The 18,913-nt window shown below is 52.2% G+C and overlaps 1 protein-coding gene across 12 annotated transcripts in view; it reads left to right on the forward strand.

Annotated features, from left to right (window-relative positions):
- The window catches only part of FGFR2 (fibroblast growth factor receptor 2), a 102,586-nt gene that overhangs the window by 9,615 nt on the left and 74,058 nt on the right, over positions 1–18,913 (forward strand). For 5 of the 12 annotated variants that reach the window (XM_032882175.1, XM_032882176.1, XM_032882174.1 and 2 more), the window contains 2 exons: positions 17,318–17,584; positions 18,491–18,568. The exons of 3 other annotated variants lie outside the window; for them this stretch is intronic. In XM_032882175.1, the coding sequence (XP_032738066.1) occupies positions 17,318–17,584; positions 18,491–18,568 (345 nt within the window). The remainder of the gene's footprint in view (positions 1–17,317; positions 17,585–18,490; positions 18,569–18,913) is intronic. 4 more of the 12 variants (XM_032882181.1, XM_032882182.1, XM_032882178.1 and 1 more) reach the window with 1 other exon arrangement.

An 18,913-nucleotide genomic window follows, 5' to 3' on the forward strand; every position in this document is an offset into this window, starting at 1 on the left:
CCCTGGGATCATGACCTGAGCGTCCCATGGCTCTATTCCTTTTTATCCGTTTGCGGTGTCCACTTATGGAGGGTTCGCAGTGGCTGTGTTTTTTCAACTTTAATGGCATGGGCTTGAAGCTGCTCACCATGCCTTTACCTCAAAGCCTCTGACCTGCCTTCTCAGTGGGTTTCTTTTAACTGATGGTGACTGTGTTTGAGGCTGTATGTGGCTGTACAGTGAGCCTGATGTAGGGGCCTTAGCTGAAGGGGGGTGAGGGGGTCTTGGTAATCATCCTTCAGCATCGTTGTATCCAAGATGAGCAAATGCCTAAGAACACAGCTTGGACTTGTTAGAGGCTCTTGGACTTGAGATTTTAGTATTTTTATTTATCTTATTATTTTCGTATGTAAGTTCAATTCCCATCGTGGGGCTTGGACTCATGACGCTGAGATCAAGAGTCACATGCTCTACAGACTGAGCCCACTAAGGGCCCGGGACATGAGATTTTAAAGCTCGGTAAAACTCGTGTTCCATTTTGGGGCAACTCTTTTATCTTCCTGTGGAGGCTTGAGGCTTTCTGGCTGCTGTAGAGTCTCCACAAAATGGCCTCTTCCTTCTGCTTACCCAGGTAACCTGGAGTGACCCAGCTGGTTTAGCTCTGGCCTTCTTGAATTAGGGAATGTGTAAAGAAGGAGGTAGGGAAGGGAGCCCGAGGCCAGGCTCTTTAATGAGTCTGGTTGAACAAGCTGTTGGCCTCTTTACTATAATGATCCTGTGTGTCTTGGAGATGCCTTCTGGAATGAACAAAGGTTACACTTTTCCCAAGTGTTTTTTTTTTTTTTTTTCTTTTCTTTACCCCTTCCTTGCTCTGATTTGTGACTACCCCCCACTTTTTTTAAAAGGTTTTATTTATTTATTTGATAGATCACAGGTAGGCAGAGAGGTAGGGGGGGGTGAGGGGGAAGCAGGCGCCCTGCTGAGCAGAGAACCTAATGTAGGGCCCAATCCCAGGACCCTGAGACCATGACCTGAGTGGAAGGCAGAGGCCTAACCCACTGAGCCACTCAGGCGCCCCCGTGACTACCCCTTTTAACAGGACATGATAGAGAACCCAAAATGGGTTTCACTGGGCTTCATTTATGTAACTTCAAGCTTTTACCCCTTCTATATTCATGCAAAAGGATATTTAATTCTCAGGACAGACTGGCTGCCCTTGAAGAGAGTATGTTATGTAAAATGGGCATGCTGTAGGTTTTTGGTGATTATGGTTTTGGGAAACTTACACCATGACGGAGTTGTAAGATGTTGGGTGTGAACTGTTGTCATTTATTCCACTTTGGAATACATAAGTGATTACGCCCCATTCTGGATTTTTGCCACTTCATGGGAATATTGTAAATTTCAGATTCTTTTTGTACTGAGTCAGGGACCTAGGCTGTGGCATATTCTTTCCTTTAACCCCTTATTCAGCTAAAGAATGGTAAATTCTAAGTCCTGTACGAATGGAATACATATATGAAATTTCAGGTTACAATGAATATGTTTTATGAGGAGGTCAAAAACCAACTTATAGGAAAGTTCTTATATATTCAGGAATGAGGACAAGGTACATATTTATTCGTTTGACTTATGTATCACGTTCCCTGGAAAGAAGGAAACCCAGTCCTGAGCTCTGACACCGAGAAACCCTATATGAATTGTCCTATTTATTTTCTAACACCAGCACTCCCTTCTTTGTGGTACTAGGGTCTCTCTTTTCACATGACTGTTCACTGTTAAGGTTTTCCATACATGACCAGGTGTCCTGCTTTAAGAATATGTAGACATCATGAAGGCCGTCTTGGCCTGTTGGGTGCAGAGCAGGGTGGAGAGGGGCCTTAGAGTGAAAATAAGGGTCATTGCAGTGACAAGTTTTGGATTTAGCCTTTTTTGAAAACCCTGAAGCTTCAGATTCTTAGTTGATGGTGAGATTGCCTCATAGGAGTGTGGCTGGCTGCGTTTAAGGCCTCCTCTTTGTTCGCCAAAGCTTCCTGGGTTTCCGCCAAAACGTGTTGCATTCTTAGCTGACGGGAGGTAGGTGTACAATTGAATTTGGATCCTAAATGTTCTTAATGTTTCAAAGTTAATATCACTCAAATCTTTAAAGACCAAAAAGCCCCTCTAAAATTAACTTAAAATTTTCATCTATTTTTTTTTCCCCCCATAGAAACGAATAAAATACTGAATGGCCTGTGTTGTGTTTTCTGGAGACAGACAGAAGGAACTTAGCCTTGGGAGTTAGGCAAGTCAGGCTGGAATCACTCTCCTCTATCTTCTGGTGCTGTGACCTTGGATAAGATAGATAATCTCTCTGAGCCTCCCTTTATCTAAAATGGGGCTGATAATATCTCCACGAAGGGGGTAATATGAAGATTAAATGCAAATGAAGGTAGAGCCCTTACTGGCGTTCTTGGCCTAGGAGAGGTGCTCAGTAAATGCTACTTTTCTCTCTACCCATCCCTACTTTTTGTCTATGTAAAAATCTGATAAAGGATTTTTAAACATTTTTCAATTTTTTATTTTTTAAAGTCGGGCCGGTGGAGGCGGAGGGAGAGAATCTTAAGCAAGCTCCTTGCCCAGCATGGAGCCCGATGATGTGGGGATTGATCTCATGACCCTGAGATCATGACCCTGAAATCAGAACCTGAGCTGAGACCAAGAGTCAGACGGTTAACATCTGACTGAGCCACCCAGGCACCTCGGTAGAGGATTTAAAACCAATATTTCAGGTATATTTACCCTACCACGTATAACGATAAATCTTCTGATGAGAGGCATTTACGTTAATTAAAATAGAATGAGTGCTCTAGGCTCTGGGCTATCCAACCCTTTTTATTTTCGTGGGGTCTTTCTAAGTCTGGACTTCAGGAGTGTGCTCTGATCGCCTTGCTGGTGGTAGTCCAGATGGTTCAGGGTTGACCTGTTTTTCCCCATTGAAGAAACTTGGGTGGCAGCTCTGCAGTCATGGTGGGACACACACTTCGTGGAGAGCCGTATATTTGGGCAAGAAAAGAGTTTTTCTTTTTTTTGTTGGAGGCTTCCAAAGGGTTGTCATCAGGCCCTGTGAAGAATGGTGGAGACCGGGGAGTGGGGGTTGGGAGCGGGGTTGGGGTGTAGCAGGCTCTGCTTTTGTCCGGGCCATCGTATGTTATGGACATCCCGGCCCAGTTTGCCCTAGTGATTTCCCCTGGGCAGCCTGCTGGGCTTTCCTTGGGGCCCAAGTAGTTAGGCTTCCAGAATTTAGGGAAGGGAGGGAAATTATGAGGGGACACACACGACTGAGGGCAAGGTGCTGAGCAGTCCTTCGCGTGTTATACCCTTGTGGGGTCACTTGATAGGACCAGTGGAGGTGAGAGGGGGAGGGGTCAAGATGGGTGGATGGGGTCATATTCTTTAGCCCATTCCTTGAGAGGATGAGGACGAAGATGGTATCAGGAGCTCATTACCATTAATTACGTGCCTGCCATGTGTTAGACATGGTGCTACATACCTTGACCTGTATTATCTCTAATCTTCCCTTTCCCCCTCCCCCATTAATTGAGATACTATAGGCATACAGCCTTGTGTAAGTGTAGGGTATATAGCATGATGATTTGACGTATTTATATTATGAAATGATTATTGCAGTAACTTTAATATCCATTATGTCCTATAGATGCAAATATAAATATAAATATATATGTATGGTTTTCCTTGTGATGAGAGCTCTTAGGATCTATTCCCTCAACAACGGTCACGTACACGACACAGTGGTAGTAATTGTAGCCATCCTACTGTGCGTTACATGCCTAGTCCTTATTTATGTACAACTGGAAGCTTGTACCCTAGGACCACCTTCTTCCGGTTCCGCTCTCCTGCCATCTCTAATCTTAATGACCCAGCTGATCCCAGGTGTTACGCGTTGTCCCACTTAATGGAGGAGACTCTTGGCTGAGACTCTTGGAGATGAAATGTTTCCTCCAAGTTAGCATTCCTCCAGTTAGCGTTGGCCCAGGCGTTTGGGTGAATTTATCGGTATGACAAAGATTTATCAGTTGATTCCTTCTCTTTCCTGAGTGGGGGGGTATTTTGTGGAATACTGTGCCGGCCCCTCGTTCTTTCCTAAATCTGTCATGGGACTCAAACATGTAAGGATGCTGCTGGGTGATTCTGTCTCTTGCCCACATATCCACACCTATTTTTCTAAAGCTGTATAAAGAAAAGTCATGGGCAATAAAACCACTCCAAGAATTACCCCTTTGTGATTCTTCTAGAATGGCCTTTGGCAGTATGTAGCATATTAGTAAGGAGCTAACCCTTCTGCTCCTCAGGGAGATGCTGCGAGTCCCAGTTAGCGACCCACGCTGAGTCACCTGGCAGGTGTGTAGGCAGGTAGGGCAGGCTGGCCTGGTATTTGCCCGTTTTCTGGCAGTTTGCTCTGGCTCTACGAAATGTTTGCCTTGTTGGTTGTCACTCTGATAGCATGTCAAGCTTTTCCTCAGCATGTCTGATTTTCTGTGGGTCAAGACCCACCCGCACAGACCAGTGTACCTGGGGCTCCTGCTGCCTGTGGTCATGGCAATGACAGATGCCATAGAAATGACAAATACCTGGCCCTTATGATGTCAGAGACCAGGGAAGAAAAAAAAAGTAGTGGGGAAGGAAAAAAATATGAAAGAATGAAAGGTCAGAAGGAACAATACCTAAGCCTCGGCCTCTTGGCTAGGAGGGGCATCCCAAGGGGAGGAAAAGGTTGGGGAGTAGAGCATTTTGCAAGCAAACAGAGTTCATTTGGGGTGGTTAAAAGTAATTTCTGGGGCACCTGGGTGGCTCAGTGTGTTAAAGCCTCTGGCCTTCGGCTCAGGTCATGATCCCAGGGTCCTGGGATCTAGCCACGAGCCACGGGCTCTCTGCTCAGCAGGGAGCCTGCTTCCCCCTCCCCTCTCTCCCTGTCTCTCTGCCTACTTGTGATCTCTGTCAAATAAATAAATAAAAAATCTTAAAAAAAAAAAAAAAGTAATTTCTGAGCGGAGCTGCTGGTCCTGGAGGTGAATCGGGGCTGGTTTAGTCTGCCGGGCTCTGCACAGAACTTGGATGGCAACTGCAGAACGCACGCTCAGGGGTCGCGGGCGTTGAGAAGGGGGTGCTCGGTGCCGGATGGAAGGTGTTGGCCCAAGGAGACCCTGCACTTTCCCTCCAAGCCTCGAGGCCCTGGTGGGGTGACCACTTGCAGAGCTCGGCAGAGACAGCCGATCGTCGGCACGCTCTCCACACTGCAGCGCAATCGACTTTGACTTTGTTCCCCCAGGTATGGTTTTTGAAACCCTGCTATGTCCTAGGCCCTGTGAGGATAGCGTTTCAAGCCAAAATCAGCCTCAAGTGCTGTTGAGTGGGCAGCCACGGACCTTTGTCACAGAGCTACGGAAGGGAGGCGCCTGTCCCCTTGCAGGGTGCAGGTGCTCTGAAGAAGCTGCCTGGCGGCCTCGCAGGGAGGTGGGAGGCCAGGGTGCTGGAGTGACAGGGGCCGGGGGCCTGTGTGAGGCTGGAGAAGTGGGCTGGGAGGCCTGTGGGCCATGCTGAGGATTTTTCTGGCTACTCCTGACGAGGCAGCTTCCCAGACCGCGCTTCGAAGGGAGGTGGGCAGCCACCCACCGCATCGGCCCTAGTGGGTACCGCCAGACGTGCCGGCCAGGTGGCTTCCCGTGCCCCTTGGGAACTGTCCAGGGCTTGGTCCCTTTGCTGGCCTCTGTCCGCATTCGCTCGTCGCCCAGAGGTGCCCACCCGTAAAGGATGGGTGGGCAGGGGGAGCTCTCGGCTGCCCCCCTGACGGTCTCTTTTCCAGAGCTGTAGTTATCAGGCCACTGGGGAGGTGGGAGTACCTGGCCCGGGTAGCGAACACCAATGGTGGGGTCTCTCCCAAAGACCTGGGGGTTCACATAAGACTTTTTCCTTTTCTTGGAGTGGGGTGGGGCACAGTCTTGTGTTCCAAAGGGCAGGTATGCCCTCCACAGCAAGCCAGGATGCTTGGGGGCCCAGCACAGCCCCTTCCAAGAGGAGATGTTCTGGTGGGTTTTGTAAGGGGCTCTGTCTAGAGAAGCAGGATTTCTTGAGTTTGTTTTCAGGAAGGTTTTTTGTCTATGCAAAGACGTGGCTTAGGGCCTAGGAGAAAGGTTAGGGTCTAACCCCGGTGGCACCTTTCCTAATTTGGAATTTCCTGAATGACTGTGGTTTCAGTCCTGGGGCACAGGATCGCCCAAGGGAGAATTTCCTTTTCTTTCTAAATCACTGGAGAAAAGTGACCCCCCAGCCCCCCAGCCCCAGGCTCGGACCTCCCTTTCTCCGTCCCGCCTTTCTTGGCTTGAGGGGCAAAGCCGGCTGGGGACGTGCCCCACCCACCGCAGAGGCTCCCTGCCCCCTCTGACTTTAGGAAACCTCTCCAAGAGGTCATTCCTACCCAGCTGCTTGCTGAAGACCCCTCAGGCTATGAACCTGTGATTTCTGCCCTGGCTAGGTCTGAACTTGCCGAGGCCTGTGTTGCTAGATCAAACCCATTCAAATGAGGAGGGCCATCTGTTTCCCAGTATCCAGCTGCTGTCCCTTCACTTGTAAATGGCCGGGATGCTGCTAGGTTGGGGCGGGGGGAACCAGTCCTGGGACACAGCTGCAGACTCTGAACAAGTGTTGGAGCTGGGGTCCTGCTGAGAGGAGAGAGGTCCAGCCCTTTAAGTCAACTTGCGATTGGTGCTGCAAAGGGCCCCCGAGTTGAAGTGCAGGCTGCGGCTTGCCCTTGAGGAGTCACTCTTAGCCCGCCCCCTTCCCTTTTCTTTTGTCCCTGGGGGCACTATTTCACTGGTTCTGAAAGTTATTCTTAACTGCAGGATGGGCTGGGGGAAAATGTCACAGAGGATCTGGATGTGATCTGACCTTTCAGGGACTTGTCGGGCAGATGTACCCACTTGAGTATGTCGGGGGGGTGGTGATCTGGTCCTGGAGCAGCGGTAACACTAAGTATGGAAAGGTGACTTGTGGCCCCTGAAGACTTGCTTCTGGCCTGTAGTCAGAAGGCTGGCTGTGGGACGTGGTCTCTGGAAAGCAGGCCAGTTTCCCCCTTGCTGCAGCTTGGCCCCTCCAGCTTGGGGGATGTGCAGGACATGGGTTGGGCCCCGTGCCCCAGGGGTTTGGTGTTCAGGGTTACTTTTGGCATGCTGTGGGGTTGTGATAAGGCATCCTGTCAAGGGAACTCTGCTGAGGTTTCTGTGCCCTGCATATAAATATGAGGGACCCCTGATTTGTGGGATGGATGAACAGTAGATGCTATTTTAATAAGCCACAGGCCTCTTCCCTCACTGAAGTCATCAAACAGGTGTCATCGGTGTTGGTAACAACACTCGCAGGACGTTTAGTTCCATTTACGAACATTCCAGAAATCCCCACTTAGGTAACTTACATAGATGCCATGTGACAGATCTGCGCATTTGTAAGAAAACCCTGTCTTAAAAGTCAGAGGAATGCAAATCAAGGTTCCCATGTGGTTGGGGAAAAAGAAAATCTGCTGCTCAGGTAGGATCAAGCTACGACCCACAGGTAGGAGCCCAGGTCCATCCTGGCTGCAGCTGGGGTAAGGGGCGCTTTTTCTCAGATGTGCCCCCCACTTCAGGGTTTACAAAGGCCTTCCTAGGCAGCGTCCTGGTTTGTCCTCATGGTGACCTTGACCAGCAGCAGGCTAGCCCGGAGGTGTTTTTCCTGTTCTATAAACCAGGACTCAGGCTCCGCAATGGGAAGGGGCTGCCCACGTCAGTGTGGGTTCATCACAGCAAAACCGGGCCTCAGACTCTTACCCTTGCACACTGGTGCTGAAGCTCTTCGACTGCTGATCCCCTCTTGAGGAAGGTCCGTCGGAGAGGGCGGGCAGGGGAGCGGACTGTACCCGGCTGTGTATGTACTAGGTGCATAGACAGAGGCTGTAGTGCCTTGGAGATGAGAGCAGTGTGGGCTGTGTTGATGGAAATCAGGAATTTTCACAGAGATGATATCTGAGCTGGGCTTTGAAGCCTGAGTAGGAGTTTGCCAGGCAGAGCAGTGGGACAGGGTTTCCAGGTAGAGGAATGAGTGCCCATGAGAACAGACAAGTCTAGGGTGTGAGGGAGAAGGTGGAAAGGGATCTGGGGCCAGGAGCAACCAGGGCCTTAATGTGGGTGATGTTCTTTGGGGTTTTCTCTGTCAGAGTGGGGAGTGGTCTTTGCTTTTTTTTTTTTTTTTTTAAGTCAGGGTCAGCTTTGCTTTTCAGAAGCTTGCTCTGGTGGTCTGTGGTGGATGATCATAGGGCGGACTGTGGCGGTGTGTTGGGGCCCTCGTCGAGGTCTTCTGGAGAAAAGGTAGGGGGCTTGCTGTGAACCTGCACGTGAGGTCTTGCCCTTGCTCTCTTTTCAGAGCCGTTTCAGAGGGAATTGGCTGGGGTGCAGGTGCGGGGTGCAGGTGCAGGGCCCAATCGGATGGGAGGCAGGAGGGAGAAGCCGGGCTTCAGGGCAGACTTGGAGCTTGAGTCATGTTGCGGGGTGATTCTGTTCAGCAAGGAAGGGCACGTGCTGGTTTTGGGTGGCACGTCTGTAGCAGGGCAGCTGGAAATGGGAGCCCGAGAGCAGGGAGTTGAGCGGCATTGACCTGGAGTGGGTGGGAAGAGCTGCTGAGATGGAGGGGAACAGAGGGCAGGGGAGGGAGCTCCAGAGCCGGGGTGGGATTTGGCACCTATTCACAGACACAGGGTGTGTGGAAGGAGGAGGAGGTCCCAGGAAGCCAGGAACACCACAGGGCTCTGTAGTTAGGAACTCACACATGCGCACAAGCAGAAAACAGAATGACACCGTAGGGGACGCCTGGGTGGCTCAGTGGGTTAAAGCCTCTGCCTTCAGCTCAGGTCATGATCCCAGGGTCCTGGGATCGAGCCCCGCATTGGGCTCTCTGATCGGCGGGGAGCCTGAATAACACTAAACCACGTGTTAGGGCGCCCGGAATATAATAGGAGGCTCCCCTCTGTTGTGTTACGTCCCCATCCTTCCATGCTGAGAACACCGGGTTAGGTGGCTTTCCTTTCGCTTGTGCTTTGTCCGCTGCCGCCGAAGAGCTAAGTTTCGGCTGGAAGGTCTGTCTTCCTGCTGGCGCATCCATTCGTGTTTCGCGGAGGGCCGGCCCGAGCTTGATGCTTTCCGCCCGCTCTCTGTTTTATTCTGTTCCTGGTTTGCAGGTGAAGAGACAGGAAGTGATGACAAAAGCTGAGAGGTTTGTTTCCGGGTGCACAGGTTTTAAGTGGCACATTGGGACTTGGGTCTGTTCTCAGTGTGTTTGCGTCTCCAGCGTGTCATTTTCCGAAGAGTCACTGGGGCGGGGACCGAGATGGGATCAGAGCCTGAATGCCAGGGCACCAGGAAGGGCCTCGGGAACCAGCTGTGGGAGTCCAAGGAGCATCTGATTAGGGCTTAACCCCTTTATACGAGGAAGAGGCTGTGCCATAGTCAGGACTGGGAGGTGCTGAAAACATTTTGGGGGCTGATGGGGGTTTTCAGAACCGGAGATGATGTGTTGATTTTAGAGGCGACGGCTCTGCAAGGCCACTCCTGATCTTAAACACTGTGTCGATAAAGGTCCGGCAAATCCCGATGATTCCTTCCTTCCTTTACCTCCTCGTGAAGCTCTGTCCCCCGGCTCCCCAGTTCCCTTCCTGATATAGTGAGTACGAAGCCTTCCCGTGGGGAGAGAGTTCCCAGGAGTCTGGGTCAGCCGGCAGCGACACCAGCAGTGAGTCTAAGGAAGCCCTGAAGATCTTGAGAAGTGCCCCTTCCTCCCGTGTCTGGCAAGTGTGTTTCCCGAAGGCAGGGGGCTCAGGCGGCCAAGAGCATGGACTCCTTGTTGTATACCAGACCGGAGCTGTGGGCTACTGCGACAGAACTTGTGGGGCTGGTTTCTGCTTCAGATAATCTAATGGCTTGCTTGGGATATGCTTTTTGAGCAGAGGGGGCTGACTTTGGAGGTTCTCACTCAAGCAGAGCTCCCGGGGACTTGAGGCAGAGGGGGCTGTTTGGTGCCTGTGTCCTGGGGGTCTGGTGGAAATTCTGCTGTCCTGAACATGAGGGTTCAATGCAGGTGTTGTGACCAGGGAGTAAACCCTCCTTTTGGTGTCCCCCCTCTCCCTTTTGGAGAACGTGATGGTTAATATCCCGGAACGCCAGGATCAAAAGGAGGAGGAGATACAGTAAGATAGGGAGCGAATATTTCCACGTTGGGTCCAAATCTTGGGGAATAGTAGTGACCCCTCAGATGGGCCTTCCTTGGCACTTGGCGGTTTCTCCAGTTTGATTTTCTCATGGGCAACAGCATCATTTCTTTTCAAACTTGGAAAGCTGTTCACCATGGTTCTCAGTGATAGACTGAAATTATATGAGGGGTGTGCCTAAATATATAATTTTTAATGGTTACCATATTGGGACCATATGCCATTATCCCATCCGATCATGAGGCATGTGAGCCAGTCCAGAATTTCTGGAACAGGCGAGCTACTGTGGCAGAGGTAGCTATTAGCCATTGTTACGGGCCCTGTGGAACCGACAAGGGGAGTTTTAAGCGCTGACGTGTGTCTATAAGACACCCCGACAACTGGTCGGAAAGAGAACTCCTCAGCCTTTCAGCCTGGTTATGTATCTGCGTTCCGTCGCTTTGACTTCTGTGTGTCCCCCGTTTTCCCGCTGGCAGCATTTCTCGAGGGAGGGAGCTTTCGTCTTTGCGCCGTGCAGCCTGTTTGCCTCTCCCTCCTGCCTCTTAAAGAACAAGTAGTACCCATGCCTTATAAGGTCTCCGTTTGATGTCAGGCTTTTCGTCTTCTGCAAGTCTGATCTTGTAGAGGGGAAGGTTGGAGGATGTCTCAGACGAAACAGCCAGGTCTGCCGCCGTCTTCACCAGCTGTGTGTCTGCAGAGCCCCCGTAGTAGGGCCCACGGGGGTGGTCGTTTCTGATGTCACTGGGGGGTGGGGACCCTGGTGCCTTTATGTCTTCCCGGTGGTGAGTGTCGGTGCCAGGCGGGCCGATCTGGTGCCATCAGCCTCTGTAGGTTACAGGAAAGCGGGCTGTGATGCCCAGGTCTCCACTGTCCCGACTCCCTCCAGTCCCGCTTGTGAAAATGCCTCAGGAGTCCTGTGTGAGGAGAGGGGGTTGGTAGTCCATTCCCGTGGACAGAAAATTGGGTACCGGCCAGTTAAAACTTTGTACCCGGACCATGGCGTGGTGGCTTCAGGCCGTCTCCAAGACCAGGAGGGCGAGTCGTGGCTTACCGGAACGGACGGGATCAGCCGCCACTTACTTCCATGTGTGGCACGCACTGTGACACTGCAGTGACATTTGCAGCTTCCTTCTGTGGCTGCTTCTGTCCCGACGCTGGCAGCCGCACGGTGGTGATGTTTATTTCTCTTGTATGGGGCGGTGCCGTATCTGGGAGGGCACCAGGAAACCCAGGCTGTTTTACTACTCCTGCCCCCGGGGCTGGTGCGACAGTTCCCGTGGGAGCCCCGAGCTGTGCCGAGGGGCGCAGGTTTGTCCCCCGCACCCTGCCACCCGCCAGGCCTCCGCTCCAGGTCCACACCCGGGGGTTGAGAGTGGGGGATCTGTTTCCCCAGTTCTTGCTCTTTCTCCCTTTTTTTAACCCTTTGTGGAGGAATATGTTTGGGGCTTGGGTGCCCCTGACTATCTGAGAGGCAGTAGCGCGGGGGGCTGCCTTCCGGGGGCCTCCCCACCGCATCCTCGAAGCCGGGGTTCCTGTTTCTTAGCCGTGATCGCCTTGGCTCGTGAAAAGCCACCGTCCCGAGGAAACCCCAGCAGAGGCTGACTCTGCCGTGTGACGTCGTCATCCTGCTGGCATAAGCCGCTTTGTTCGCCCGGGACAGTTTAAATCTGTCGTCCGCGCTCTTCAAGCGATTGCATGGGGCGAGACGCGGGCTTCCCATCTGTTCTCTGTTTGCACTTGGGCGCCATTTCAAAAACCACACGGGAAAGTTTATAGGCAAACGTTATAAAAAGTGACAGTCTGAATTGCTGCTATGGCTGGTTTGGCAACATAAAGTGTTACCTGAAATAGCTTACTGTTCCAAACGCCCGCCCCGCTTCGGTTGTCCCCAGGCGGTCCTGCTGGTGACACTGGCAAGGGACCAGGAACAGGCACGGTGAAGGCGTGTAAGTCACGGCCCTTTGCTGGCTTTCAAGGGATGCCCCCCCACCCTCCCCAGGCCGCTGGGCACAGTCAGCCAGGATTTGCTTCCCTCAGCTTGTTTACGCGGAGGTCAACACCCATGGCCTGCGGCCAGTGACATCAGTGCAAGTGTCACCCCGAGGGTTCATGACCTCTGCCTCAGTTTCCTTCTCTGCTCAGATGAGGTCCCTCCGCTCCCCAGGGGTGAGGCCACGAGGCCTTCCTGAGGGCAGTGGGGGGTGACCCACGGCGGGGATCACACAGACTACACTCCGGGAACACCGCTGCAGGCGTGCCCGCTCTTCCAGTTCCTAACCTCCCAGTGGTCACTTTATAGAGAAGCAGTGAGACCTCCTGCTGCTGGCACTTCTCAGGGTTTGGAACTTCTGGAGAGAAAGTTGAAATTCATGTGCCCAGTGTGTGCGTGCGGGTCATAGAAAGCAGCACGGTGAGCCCTCCCCGGACGTCACCTTGCCCGCCTACCTGCTTAGCGGTTTTAGGTCACAGCGACAGTGCCCAACGCTAGTGTGCGTCTCTGCTCGCTTTCTCACTTCTTTGTGAGCTTACATTATGAAGGACAGGCGGGGACGTTCTGTGTCTGTCTGGGGACATCCCTGAAAGAGTATTTGGTGTGATGCACAGTGGCTTCTGGAACCTTCCCCCGTTGTGATTTGGCGAGATCAGATGAGGGACGGCATTGGACTGCGCGTCCCATGGGGATGTCAGCCCCTGCTCTGCACGAGAAAGGTCAAAAGTAAGCTGTGGCACCAGAAAAACAAAACAAAACAAAACAAAAGACCCAAATCCAGGAAATGCTAATATGACTCTAAAAGGTATTGTTTAAATCTCCCGGGGAATACTTTGCCCTTTGTGGACTGTCGTGTGTTAGAGAGTGGGCCGAGCTGCCGGTTGGAGTCCGGGGGAGGCCCGGGCTGTGTCCGTGGAAGTGGACTGACCTCAGGGAGGCTGCTGGGGCATTGCCGCCGCGTTGTCACTGGTGTCCGAGGACTAGGGTGAGGGAGATACCTGTGCAGGTGTGGGCAGAGCACTCGGGGAGCGTGTTTGCCTGGCGCGGGCAAGAAAGCCACCTGTAGGTTTCGGGAACAGAAGAGAAACCCAGCCCGGAGTGGCCTATTGGGTATGGGTGGGGACAGAGTGGCCTCCACTGAGCCAGCTGTTGGGGTTCCAGACAAAGCACCCATGTCCTTGGCACCTTGTCCCGAGGTGTCCGATGCCCGAACCCACAGGTGGGCGGGGTTGCTCTGGGAGCAGTGGACCGGTGCGGCATCCCTTCCCTCCCCTGCTCACCCCCCATCACAGTCCTCCTGGTGTGCACCCCGGTCTTGCTGGGCCTCACACAGCCCGGGTGAGCTTTGTGTGAACGGATCTCTCCGGTGAGGGAGGAGCACGTGCTTTCTGATTTCCCACGCGGTAGTCACGGTCAGACTTAAAGAGTCAGGTGGCTTCATCTGATGGATGGACATCATTAGTGATGTCTTTGGGGGAGTTATTTGACTATCTTGAAGCTTATCACCTAACTGGGAGACTGGGTGACAGTTTTGACCTGGTTTTACTGGAAAGAAAAACCACTTTTAGTGTAAGTTATCTTCTATGGAGATGGGAGCCCGTCCGTAAAACCGTCCTGTGTCCTGCGGAGATCTGCCAGTCCAGGTTTTGTCCGAGCATCCTCTGGCAGGAGCAGAAGGAAGGCAGCAGCAGTGCCCTTCAGGGGCCCAACGAGCTAAAGGTGGGACTATGGGGTTCCTGCTGGTCGGCTCACTGGGCCCTCCCAGGGGACACCGTGTTATCTGGGCCTTCTCGCTCTTCAGTGGATGAGGGGCCGGGGATGCGGAGATAAGCAGGAACGGAGTGCACTTGGGCCTCAGGGCTCCATCCCCTTCTCGTGCAGGATGGCCCCCGTTTATCAAGAGGCCCCTGTGTGTCCAGCCCCAGACAGGACATGGTCCCTGCCCTTGAGGCCTCCTGTGCCCTGTCCCTTCTACGACCAGTAGGTGGTTGTGTCTTTGGTCACATGGTCCAGGTCCCTGTGATTTTGGTGAGACTTAGTGGTTTCCGTATTTCAGGTGAGGCAAAGGATTCTCAGTCAAAATGCTTTCCTTTAAAAACAGGCAAATCCTGGCTCTACCTTGGTCAGGGGAGAGATTTTTCTGTATCATAAGTGCAAGTATCTTGCTTATCTTTTTTTTTTTTTAAAAGCAGTGTGAGTGCGCCCCCCTGCCTGCCTGTAATAGGGACATAATTCTGACCTGAGGGCCAGGGTAGAGGCAGGCTGGCTGCATGGGTCCCATCTCTCCTGAAGAGAGAGGGCAACATCGTGGTTTGGGTCCAGCTCCCCCTCCTCAGTCGTCTCTTGGATGACCAGCTCTGACTCAGAGGAATATGCTTAGTGATGGGCGCATGAGGCCATGTGGGCCTCATAGATATTGATTATTTCATGACCCGGGCTAATCCAGTGTAAATTCACTCTAACGTTGCGGGTGCTTTTCAGTAATTATTGGTCGGTTATAGGGAACCAAAGGGCATCTGATCCTTGCTCTGACCAGCTGTGGAAGGGGTGGGCCAGCCGTCCTTTGGGACACTGTGAACCCTGAGGGGCTCCAGGCTGCTGCAAGTGGGGCAGAATCTGAGATTTGCGGCCAAACTGAAATACTTTTTCTCCTCCTCTTTTCTTCCTCTTGCCCACATTTTCCCTCCTTTCCCTTTTCTGCCTAGGCTTCAGAGTTCAAGGTCTTTCTCTTTGTCCTGCAGTTCAGTTGCATTAGGACTTGACCAGCCTCAGGAAGTGTGGCCTAAGGACCTCCCAGCTACGTTCCTAGCGGCGTTTTTCAAAAGCCACTTTGCCCTTCAGTCCCTAAGGAAGCCTTCCTCGAACAGCCCATTCAATGGGGCTTGGCAAACTTTTTGTAAAGGGCAAGGCTTTGCAGGACGGAGAGCATCTGTTGGGACACGTCCGCTCTGCCATTGTAGCAACCGTGGCCCCAGACAATACTTGAGGAACGAGCATGGCTGCGAGCCAGGAAAACTCTGTTTATAATAACAGGCAATGGCTGGCTTTGGCCTGGGGGCCGCAGTCTGCCAGCTCCCGCTCTGGGACGAGTCCTCCTCCCGTCTGTGCTGGTGCTGCTGTCTTGCGGGGTTGGGCTTCCTGGCCCTTGAGACCACCTCCCGTACTTTATACTTTTGGCCGATTTTCTCTTTATTGTCGGTCGCCTCCGCTGTAATTAAGGTCCCACCCGTGTTGCAAGAATTTCCTTGTGCCCTGCTGCTTCCCAAGCATCCAGGCTAAAGTATGGCCCGTGGTACGTGTTCAGCAGGTGTTGAATGAGGAAAACAGACTTACTTGGGAAATGTCATGTGCCTGCGAGTTGGGGTTTTCTGCCCTTGTTGCCGGCTATGTTTGTCCACGGTAAACTTGACTTTTATTTTCTTATACTTTGTTGCGGTTGTCCCTTTACGTCCACATCGTCTTCAGTGTCTGGACCCGTCTCTGCATGTGTGCTTTTGGAGGTGCCCCTTTGGGGAGCCCTGGGCCTCCCATGTTGGCTGTTGAGGGTGGTGCTGTGGAGAATTTCTAGAAGCAGAGGCACGCGGTCTTCCCTGTTCCTTCAACAGTGGGACTAAGCACGAAGCGACTTTATTCCCTTGTTACATGAGAGTTTTGTCCCGACTACGCTCAGAGGGACAAAACAGCCGTCTCGTGATGCCCAGATTTGGAGCCGTCCCAGAACTGGGAAGGTTGGGTTCCCGGGCCTGGGACTCTGGGTACCATTCACAGTTCCCATTGTGAGGGATGAAAGCCCATTCATGGGTCCTCGTGGGTCCCAGCCAGCAGCTCTGGCTGCTTTCCTTATAAGCCTGTGGCTCCGTCTCACCTCTCCTTGCACACGTTGTCCCGTCCCCTCTTGCCCTGCACATCTGGTGCCTGCAGTCCTGGTCCGCATGGGCCCCTTCCGTGTGTATGCTTGGAGGAGGGCAGGACACCCAAGGAGACCTGAGCCCTCCATCTAGACCTCGCTATCTCCCCAGAAGACAGGACACGGCCATGGGATCTGTGGTGCTTCCCCAGAAGTGGGCGAAGCAGGCAGGTGAACAAGAAGGGGAGATCCATGTCACTCCTGGCCTGGGGGACGGATGACAAGCTCACATCCAACAGGATGATTTGGGCCTTGAAGCATGAGTTGGGTAAATGGGGAGGTGAGGGAGGAAGGACCCCTAAATGGACATAAAGTTAGAGGCCTGAGGGGGCTGGAACCCAGGATGTGTCGGGGGAGCTGGTGGGCAGGGAGGGACCGGGCCTGCAGTGTCTGAGGTCGGTGTGCAATGCTCAGTAGGTTTGTTTCTAGATCGATTTGAGTGCGATATGGAGACCACCTCTCGGATGTCTGGAGGCATTTTGATCTTTTCGGTGTGAAGAAAAACAGTGTGTTCCAGCTTATATAGCACAGAATTAGGTCTCCAGACCAGCAAAGCAATCTGAGCCTGAGAGTTTTGTAGAAGGACTCATTTGTCTCCCTTGAGTTTGAGGCATTTCATTTTAAGAAGCTCGGCTTTGTGACAACAGAGTCTAGCAAAGATAAATACAGGGGTGTGTGTGTGTGTGTGTGTGTGTGTGTACTTGTGTATGTGTGTGTAGGTATAGACACACAGCTGTGCAGTTGCACTGCATGAAAAACACACATCCCTACAAATGAAAAAATGCCACAGGAATAGAATTACCAGGTGTGACAGTTGCAAGCAGACTTGGGATTGGCAATCGACTGAAAAGTTTTCTTGTACGATATCGTTCCATGCTGGGTTTCGAGTGTGTGTTTACAGCCCTCCAGCTCACACAGACCCAGCGGGGCCGCTTCTGCTGTGGTCCCCGTCTCAGACACTCAGTCTGCTCTGTGCACGAGGCTGTCTCCTGGGTTCCTGGGCGCGGGCAGAGGCGAATGCCTGCCTGGGCCATTTGCAAACCAACAGCAGCCTCTCCTGGGAATAAACGGGCCGCCACTGACCTTTGTTGGACGTTCTCTCCTTTTCCTCCTTCCCATCTGTCTCCATCTTCTCTCTCCTACCTTTCTGCAGAGCCGCCAACCAAATACCAAATCTCCCAACCTGAAGTTTATGTGGCCGCGCCCGGGGAGTCGCTAGAGTTGCGCTGTCCGTTGAGAGATGCCGCCACGATCAGTTGGACTAAGGATGGGGTACACTTGGGGCCCAACAATAGGACAGTGCTTACTGGGGAATACTTGCAGATAAAAGGTGCCACGCCTAGAGACTCCGGCCTCTATGCTTGCACGGCGGCTAGGCCGGTAGACAGCGAGGCTGTCTACTTCATGGTGAATGTCACAGGTGAGTTGGCCCGCGGGCCCTCCGCTCTCTCTCCTCTGTAGCTGTTTTCCGGGTCAAATCGTATTGGATGAGTGAAGTCACAGCGGGAGCCGCTAATTGGATGCCACGCACAGAGCTTTATAGTTTGCTGTGGATCTATTTCTGAAGTTCTTCCACGGGACCAGCTCGACCACAAAGGCTGGTCGTTAAAAATGATGGGATTCTCATGTGCAAAGTAACATTTCCCTTTTAAGACAGTCCACTCTTGTAGAAGTAAAAACACATCTTCAACTCCCATTCCCCCCCCCCCCCCCCCCCCCACACCTCGCATCCTTGGCATGTAGAACCCAGGATTGAAATTTGATGGGGAAGATTTCTGATTCCTTTTATTAAAATGTGAGTTTCTCTCCTTCTTGATGTTTCCTCCATGCAGTTAGGGGGAACCGCATGGACCCCCTGTGTGGCCGAGTTTAAAGGTTTGCTTTGAGAAGTCAGTGAATGGATGGAAGGCCACACAGGGGCTAAGTTGGGCTAGGGACTAAATACAGATTCCCTTCTTGAAGGGGATCCTGAGAACTGAAAGGTGGTGTTGGGAAGACTCTTTGGACGGATCACAACACAATCAGTCAATCTGTTGGGGACCTGAATGCTGTTTGAAGCTTAAAAATCTAGCTTCGATATATTTCCAGCTTGACAGCATGTTTAAATAACGTGAAAGCCAGAAAGCTTTGCGAACCATAATACAGACCAACTGTCATCACGGAGAGAACATTTAAGCCATTAAAACCATCTTTGCTAAGCACGGTCTCGGACTCTTGCGTGGGCTCCCGGGTTGAGGAAGGCCCTCTCTAGAAGGACCGAGTTGTACGTGATTACAGCCTCTTGCTTCACACAAACACAACCATGGCTATATTCTTTTGAATACAGATGCCATCTCATCTGGAGATGACGAGGACGACACAGACGGCTCCGAGGATTTTGTCAGTGAGAACAGTAACAACAAGAGTAAGTAGTGGCCGTCTCAGAAGGTTCCGGAGTGAGCAGAGCCTGGTGGGAAGTCCGGACTCTAACCTGTCGTCTCGTCCATTCTTCCGGATGCCGTGTCTTTCCTCTGGCCCTCACCTTTCCTCTGCTATGTCTGCTCTCCCGACTTTCTAATTCTGAGAATAAACCGTTGTTCCTGTACACCCTTCTCTACCGTTTGTCCTTTCTTACTGTGTCAGAAAGCCGCTCTCTCTGGAAAGCCGTCACGATTTTCCTTTCCTTGAATTTCTTTTTCTCTTTGGTTTCTCACCATTTGGGGACATCACCCGAGTAGAACCGAATACCATCTTCTGGTGTCCTGTGACC

This window comes from Lontra canadensis, unplaced genomic scaffold (genome assembly GCF_010015895.1).
Source record: "Lontra canadensis isolate GAN:19392208 unplaced genomic scaffold, GSC_riverotter_1.0 scaffold79, whole genome shotgun sequence".
Classification (NCBI taxonomy): Eukaryota; Metazoa; Chordata; class Mammalia; order Carnivora; family Mustelidae; genus Lontra; species Lontra canadensis.